The following is a 9059-nucleotide window of genomic DNA, read 5'->3' on the forward strand; positions in this document are numbered from 1 at the left end:
TTTAGAGCAAAAATATTTTCAATATTAGCCACACTTTTCTTAAAGTATCAGTAAATCCAAACAATTCTATGTGTATAGCCGTTTAAGATTGTGCACTATATCTGCTTGCAGAAGCTTGTCATCATCCATCTGTTACTTTCTTGTAAATACCAGGTTTATCCCTCCACAATCATGCATGTCCCCACAGTGTGTGTAAACCTTAGGGGAGCCATTGTTTTTGGCTCCTCCATTGCCACACTTTGTGGAAATGCTTTATCTGTACCTCATTTCTTCTGTTAAAACTGCTGCACGTGGCTCTTTTTGTCACTTGTGGGACTGCTACAAGTGTCTGTGTAATCTTGGCTCCCTCTCTCTCCTCTCCTGTCTCTTAGCTGCTACCTAACACGCTCGGTTAGCCACTTCACAAGCTTTCAGAATGTACAGTAATGTAATTTGGGACAGCTAGCAGACGTGATGATAATTCCATAAATTATCTCTGATATATCCACCACTCAAATTACATGGACAATCATGTGGGGTGAATCCAGAGATGGAGGTTTCCATTTATTGTATAATCCAAATTGGCAACTCACATGCAATAAAATTAGACAGGCTCATCTGTGTGGGTCATCTACTCTGTGCACGTCAAGCTGTCACTGTAATGGCCGCTTTGTAGATAAAGGGTGACGGCAAGTCTAGTCCAATCTGCAGTAGGAGCAGCGAGGAGGCAAAGGAGGAAATGCAGTTGGAATGCAGCGTGAGTTGCTGTGTCGGCGTGATGACATCTCCAGGGCAGGGAGATGCACAACGCATTTTGGAGCATGCACAGTGCCAACTAGGGGTGTGTGTGCTCATTTCTCAAAGTGATCATGGATATAAAGGAGCCGTTTTAAATACACAATGGGACAGTGGGATTGCAATACCCAGCAGTAAACAATGCTTACTTAATTATTCATAATGTGGCAATCACAAAGAATAATAAACAAATAAAATATACATAAGATAAGCAACTGATAAAACTAAACAAATCCAACTAATAACCTCCAGATAATAAATACTGGACATTTCAAATAAATCTAATTTGGCCAAGGACAAGTTATAACATTATAAAGGATATATAATTAAATTAATCAAGGTTGTAGATATGTAATAGGGAAGAATGTTATGCTGTTCACAAATATGTTCTTAGCACATAGCATAATTCAATTGCAAAAGTAGTTCAAACCATTATTAGACAAATATGATTCATATATTCAACAACAAGAAAAAAGTGGTGTGGTCCATGGCACCATTGGTAATTGGCCTCTATCCCCAAAATAGACAGAAAAAGAGAGAATGTTGGTCAAAGGGACTTTGAATGAGGCCAATTACTATATAGAGTAAACACATAGGATATACAACACAGTATTACTTGTATAAGTGTATGTTCCAACACAATCAGGATAAAAACATTGCATTGTGCTGAACCATGGTAGAACCCTTTGGGGGGTGCTTGTTCCCTGGCGGCACATCAAAGTCATGTTCCCATGCTTGCCGCGTGACATCATGACGCCCTGGCTGTGATTTGTTTCCATTTCATGCCACCACATGGGATCGAGTGGAGGCCACTCCCATGGTTTCTGGTATCTTACCCTCTTTTCCATACCAGTGGCGCGTACATGGAATTGGCGATGGTCCTGTCCCTCCAGCTTGAGATGCAGGTGGTGCATTCCAAGCATCACTGCCCCCCTATCTCTTTCACCGATGGACACTTTTCCATATCTCCATCAAGGATTCTGGTATGGAAGGCTTTTTGGGATCCTTCTTACCCTGTGCTGTACGCACTTATTTTCAGCTGACCATTTTGCTCAGCTCACCTTTGTTATTCTTCTTTGTCACTTTACATTCATAGTTATTAGCCACAACATCTCTACCTTAATTGGGTTCCTCATTGGTCCTTCTTTTCACTTACCATGTCACTTCACAGGGACCGCTGAACCCATAACTCTAAGCCACCTTATTTACTGTTTACAGACCACTACACGCACTCATGCCCTACCCATGCACAAGGCTTATGGATCCACCTGGAAATGGATGCTTTTTGCATCCTTCTCCCCATCTCATTCCTTGGGGTCCAGTCAGAATCCACTGCCTCAGCCCCCAGGCTGGACATTATTCTTGGTGCCATCCGCCCACTGTGCTGCCAGACTTTCCCTCCCCCTTTCCCTAACTACTGAGCTGATATGCAAGTATTGGACTTATGTCCCTGTATCACCTCGTATTTGGGTTACACCCATGATACCGACAATATTTTACTTTGGTTCTTTTTTATCTTTAGATGCCATTCTTCTGCATCTACTCCTGATGAAGTTGAGATCAGTTCACGAAACGCGTAAAGTTATAGGATGCTATGTAATGTTTTGATTGTTTTACCATCCAGCATATGTAATCTCTGCTAATTGGTGTTATTATGCTATGTTGTAAATGCACTTATTTTCAAGTCTACCATGGTTCAGCACAATGCAATGTTTTTATCCTGATTTTGTTGGAACATTTTACTGGTTATCATGTAATAAACGTATACAAGTAATACTGTGTTGTATTTCCTATGTGTTTACTCTATATAGTAATTGGCCTCATTCAAAGCTCCTTTGACCAACATTCTCTCTTTTTCTATATTCAACGACTGTAATAGTCCATGCTATCACGCAAGCAATAAAGGGTAAAATCCTATAAACAAATAAAATATAAAAATAGTCCCAGAAATCAATTAATTGAAAAAAGTGGTGTTCCACGTGTGCACTCCTACTAAATCTGTGAATGGTCGACCAGACGTGCTTCGCTCCAAAGGCAAAAGAATTAACCTCTTACCAGACAATCTGACCCTTACAGGTCTGAAATTGTCTTAGTATATAAGCCTCTCAGATACAAAGACTGACTATCAGCAGGCAGGCCTTCGCAGTATTCAAATACTTGGATGTGCTCTCCCAATCTCCTCAGTCAGACATCATATAACCAATTGGCAATCCCACAGAGTCATAAGGAACATAGTGCACACAGAGAGAGGGAAGGAATGCTTCATTGTGCAACGTCTATAAAATTGATGATTTATTAAAAAGACCTATACTTACAAGAGAAGTTAAAAACAGGCCTTCAGTACATCTGACAGCGTCTGGCGCCCCGGTGGGTGTGTTGACTTCATCGCTACTTCCTCTGCCCGACGAACATTTAGTTGTAAGAGATGTTGTCACTGGGGCAACTGGAACGAGGTTGGAGATATACCTATTTTAGTGTATAGGTCCCCCACAACGATTTTTAAGACAACTGTTGGCCCTTGTACACACGGTCGGAGAATCCGTTGCAATGTGTCCTATCGGACCATGTCGTCGGATAATCCGACTGTGTGTGGTATGCATCAGACTGATTCCGTCTGAATATTCGTCGGACCCAATTTTCCAACATGTTGGAAATATTTCCCGACCAACTGGGCCGATCGGACATACTCCGATCATGTGTAGAGAATTTTGATTGGACCAAGTGCCACGCATGCTCAGATCAAATTCCTACATCAAAGCTATTGGCTACTAGCCTGAATGTAGTCCCATCGTAACAAAATTACGTCATCACGTTCTGAAAGATCGGATTTTTTCGCCAATTTTGTCCGACCGTGTGTATGCAACAGTTTCGGACAAGATCCGACGGACAAAATCCGACGGGCAAAATCCGACGGATTTGGTTGTGGAAATCTCCTACCGTGTGTACAGGGGCTTAGACTATGTTAGAATAAAAATATGAAGATTGGATACTTACCAAGGAGTCAAAGTGACAATAGAAATTATGTTTAAGATATGATTTGTGCAGACTATTTTTTTACACAATATGAACTATTGTAAGGACTCCATCCTCAGCTAGTTGATGCAGTAAAGGCAACCTTTCATGACATTGTCATAATATTTGGAAATCCAACATCTTGTAGATCTGACAAAGCTTAAGATATCGCTAAAAAGCAAAATAGAGATCACATACTTTTACAGACCTTATATTCTGCTATGGTCTTCTATTAACTCTTTAAGTTGTATGATCAAAATACTGATTCATCACATCACTAATCAGGACCTCCACCACAGTTTTTAGGCAGCTGGTGCTCCTAACAATGTTATTCTCAAATTGGTAAATGTGTTTTCTTGTTTGTCATCAATATAGCTGGAGATGAAGATGAAGATGAGTCTGGAGAAGAGCGCCTGCCATCCTGTTTTGATTATGTCATGCATTTTCTGACTGTCTTCTGGAAAGTACTATTTGCTTGTGTGCCGCCAACAGAATATCTGAATGGATGGGCCTGCTTTGTAATATCTATAGTCATCATTGGCATCCTCACCGCCATCATAGGGGACCTCGCTTCTCATTTTGGCTGTACCATTGGCTTGAAAGACTCTGTAACAGCTGTGGTGTTTGTGGCCTTTGGCACATCAGTGCCCGGTAAGTCTTCTCCATACAAGTAGGCTGTACTATACATGCACATTTGATATCACAAACATTAATTGCAAGTAAATTAAAGGGACTGTGCCATGATTAATACAGATTTTATCTGACAATAGAGAGACAGAGAGAGACTGCAAAGCAGCCTTTTTAGACAAAAATTGAAAATATTGCGCTATTTACACTTCATAGGTATTAGGGCTCAATTCACTAAGCTATAGCCACTACTATTTGGCATTACAATCATTATTTTCATGAGCGATGTCATAGAACTAATAACAATGGTTATGACAAAGATATATATATATATATATATAGATATATATATATATATATATATATATATATATATATATATATATATATATATATATATATATATATATATATATATAGCCTAGTAATTTGAGCCTAGTGTTCAGAAATTTTAAATACAATGATTGAGAATGTATACCCATTGTTTGTGCCTCATCTGCTATTGGTTAGACTCCCTTGTCAGCAACAAGCCCCAGAAGTCTGCATTAGAGATTGTTCTCTAAAACCATCACTAAACTAAAACAAATCACTTAATGAGAGAGTTATCTAAAAATTCACACACAAAAAAAATACACCTCCATTCATAACATTACCCTTAAATAGTATGTTATCAGTGATTTCCATGTTGAGCTTGACGAGTTTTTTGAAAATTAACCATGTGAAATATTAGTTCATAAGCACCTAAACTTAAACTATATATGGAATCACTCCTGAATAAGGATGAGCCGAACACCCCCCTGTTCGGTTCGCACCAGAACCTGCAAACAGACCTAAACTTCGTGTGAACTTTAGAACCCTATTAAAGTCTATGGGACTCGAACGTTCACAATCTAAAGTGCTAATTTTAAAGGCTAATATGCAAGTTACTGTCCTAAAAAGTGTTTTTGTCACCTGGGTCCTGCCCCAGGGGACATGGATCAATGCAAACAAAAGTTTTAAAAACGGCCGTTTTTTCAGGAGCAGTGATTTTAATAATGATTAAAGTGAAACAATAAAAGTGTAATATTCCTTTAAATTTCGTACCTGAGGGGTGTCTATAGTATGCTTAGAACTGTCCCTGCACAAAGTGTCATTTCGCAAGGAAAAAAAGTCTTTTAAAAATCACTTTCCATTGTCGGCTCCCATAATACAGAGAACACTCAATGAGTGTTCTCTGTATTAGCCGACAATTCATTCATTGATAAAAAAAAAAAGCGTGGGGTTCCCCTAAATTAAATTACCAGGCCCTTTAGGTCTGGTATGGATATTAAGGGGAACCGCGTGTCAAATTTAAAAAACAATTGAAAATCCATACCAGATCCTTCAGGTCTGGTATGGATATTAAGGGGAACCCCGCATCAAATTAAAAAAAAATTGACGTGGGGGTCCCCCTAAAAATCCATACCAGACCCTTTAACCTGGCAGGCCGCAGGAAAAGAGGGGGGGACGAGAGAGCGCCCCCCCTCCTGAACTGTACCAGGCCACATGCCCTCAACATTGGGAGGATGCTTTGGGGGTCTGTGACTCCCCAAAGCACCATGTCCCCATGTTGATGTGGAGAAGGGCCTCATCCCCACAACCCTGGCCGGTGTTTGTGGGGGTCTGCGGGCGGGGGGCTTATCAGAATCTGGAAGCCCCCTTTAACAAGGGGACCCCCAGATCCCGCCCCCCCTGTTTGAAATGGTAAGGGGGTACAAAAGTACCCCTACCATTTCACAAAGAAAGTGTAAAAATGGTTAAATAAGACAAACACACTTTTGAAAAATTCCTTTATAAAAAAAAATAAAAAAAAAGATTCCAGCGGTGGTAATCGGTGGTAATCCACTCTTGCTATCCAGCGACGGATGATCATCTCTCCGGGGTCCAGCGATAGCTGATCTGATCCAGCATCGGGGGATTTTCAGTCCAGCGCTGTCCATACATCCGTCTTCTGTCTCCACTAACTTATATTAGGTGGCTGGGCCACCCGTCACCTGACCCCGCCCCCTCTGACACTGATGAGGGAAGCCATGGGGTTCCCCAGTGACGTATGGGTGACCCCGCCCCCCTCTGATGTAACGCAGGTGCGTGGTGGTGGTACTGCCTTCATCCATTGCTCTATGAATTGAGCCTGGGTTCACACTATAGACCGTGGCAGCTCACAGCAAGAGTCCGGTGCATCTCCATTCACCATATCAGGGATGAAATGGACCAAAAGACGTACGATGCAATTTGCACCAGAGCCGCTGTGGGCATGTGTGAAATGGCTCCATAGAGAGTCGGATACAATCTCCTGCTATGCGAATTGGATGCGGGGAAAACCTGCATCCAATTTGCAATAGTGTGAACCCAGCCTTAGACAGATGAAGGGGGCAGCCAGGTTTATTGAAGGGAAACTTTACCCATTTCCCTAATAAAAATTCCCAATTACTACTTATCATTGATACTCATTTCCACAGGAATAAATATACTCACAAGCCCAGCAATTCCTGCGTTGTCCTCCTTGCCGCTATTCTGCTGCACATACCATCCCATGCCACCATCTTTGTTTCTTCATCATCAAGAGCTAACTGGCTTTTCTGGGCACTTGCAGCCCAGCACCAGGTCTGCCTTTCTACAGTGTTGTCTGTAAGCCTGCAACCAAGTGTGATATGTGATTGGTATTGCAGAAGGCTACAGGAAGAGAATCCAGTCATTGCCTGGATGCAAATAGAGGAAGATGGATGGGTTGATCATGAAAAAAGAAAAGCGGAAACAAAAAAAGTGGAAAACATTGTCCTTTTTTTGTTGGGAAGGGAAAGGGGAGTTTAGAATGTTAAATATATTAAAATACAATTTATTTTTCATTAAAATAAAAATGTTCTACTTCCCTGCTCTGTGCAACAATATTGCACATAGTGGTCCCATACCTGGTGGACCCCAAAAGTGCTGTCTACTCCTTTTTCCGAGTGCCCTCATAGTAAGTTGTGTTCTATGGAGCAACCCGTTTGGGCAATCTCCCGAGCCACGCTGTGTGCATCAATAGACACACAGAGCATAGCTTGGTCCGACCACACTTATGCTTCCTCCTCAGAGGATTTGACTGACAGCAGCAGGAGCCTATGGCTATCCTGTGAGACCAGGAAGAGGGAGCAGCGCTGCTGCAGGCGGGGATAACCCTGGAGCGTGAGAGGCGACCGGTAAGTGTTTAGGGATTGGGATGGGAAGACAGAGAAAGTAAGGGGAATTTTTTTGCACAGTGAATGCATTAATGTAAAAAAAATTTGAACCACTTAAGGATACAGTATATTCTTTTTCCAAATCCTACATGCTTTACAATAATCCCAACCACTAGTTGTAGCACAGCTTTCTCAAATCCAGTACTGTGTTCTCTTATAGTTTTACCTTTACTTTGACATCCCGTTAACCAAAAATAGAGCTATAATTGAGTGTACCATGAGAGCATAGCATGGCGATGTAGCTAGTTAACTATATTCTATGGTAATAATTATTTGCAATGTAACTTTTGAAACTCAGTAGTACCATGTCTGGGAATAATCTGTACAATATTAGTGAAAAGCTTATGCAATATCAGGCAGGTTAGATATTGTGTCCAGTTTACAGATTTCCAGACACAGAAGAGAAGAGATAGGCACTAGGCAGTAAATAGGAGTTCAACCAATGTTGTACTAAAAAGGTTCATGTGCACATTAGCTCCATATGGGAATTCCTAGGGTCCGTTTCTAATGGATCAGATAGAACCAATCATATTTTACAAATTTTTAGCCACATTGAAGCAGACCTAATATCAAAAACATAAATCAGGTCTGCCTCTCCCATAAAAACAGATAGGTTTGTTCAAATACTTACCTGTCTAAAATACCTACCTGTCTGCTGGAACAAAATGGGAAACAGCACAGCATTTCTTATTTACTTTCCATTAACTACAGGGCAGAAAGATGGAAAACGGAAAGATGTATTTTTATAACAGGATGTTATGTTCATGTGGACAAGCTGGTTAATAAATGAAGACCTGAAATGTCCTGCAGTTTGCTTTCTGTTTTTAGAAGGAAAAAAATTATATATAAAAAAAAAAAATATATATATATATATATATATATATATATATATATATATGAATGACAGGTAAAATATGTCATTGTGCACATACCCCTGAAGATACACTATATTACCAAAAGTATTGGGACACCTGCCTTTACACGCACATGAACTTTAATGGCATCCCAGTCTTTGTCTGTAGGGTACAATATTGAGTTGGCCCACCCTTTGCAGGTATAACAGTTTCAGTTCTTCTGAGAAGGTTGTCCACAAGGTTTAGGAGTTTGTCTATGGGAATGATTGACCTTTCTTCCAGAAGCGCATTTGTGAGGTCAAGCACTGATGTGGACAAGAAGGCCTGGCTTGCACTCTCCGCTCTAATCCATCCCAAAGGTGTTCTATCGGGTGGAGGCCAGTCAAGTTCCTCCACCCCAAACGTGCTCATCCATGTCTTTATGGACCTTGCTTGTGCACTGGTGCACAGTCATGTTGAAACAGGAAGGGGCCATCCCCAAACTGTTCCCACAAAGTTGGGAACATGAAATTGTCCAAAATGTCATGGTATTCTGATGCCTTAAGAGTTCCATTCA

General features: G+C 41.0%; 1 protein-coding gene across 7 annotated transcripts in view; it reads left to right on the plus strand.

Moving 5' to 3' along the window:
* Nucleotides 1-9059, plus strand: part of SLC8A3 (solute carrier family 8 member A3) — a 467511-nt gene that overhangs the window by 439475 nt on the left and 18977 nt on the right. For all 7 annotated transcript variants that reach the window (XM_077464631.1, XM_077464628.1, XM_077464627.1 and 4 more), the window contains one exon: nucleotides 4162-4437. In XM_077464631.1, coding sequence (XP_077320757.1) covers nucleotides 4162-4437 — 276 coding nt within the window. The remainder of the gene's footprint in view (nucleotides 1-4161; nucleotides 4438-9059) is intronic.

This window comes from Lithobates pipiens, unplaced genomic scaffold (assembly GCF_037356315.1).
Source record: "Lithobates pipiens isolate NorthernLeopardFrog02 unplaced genomic scaffold, aLitPip1_a1.2 Scaffold_30, whole genome shotgun sequence".
In the NCBI taxonomy this organism is placed as follows: domain Eukaryota; kingdom Metazoa; phylum Chordata; class Amphibia; order Anura; family Ranidae; genus Lithobates; species Lithobates pipiens.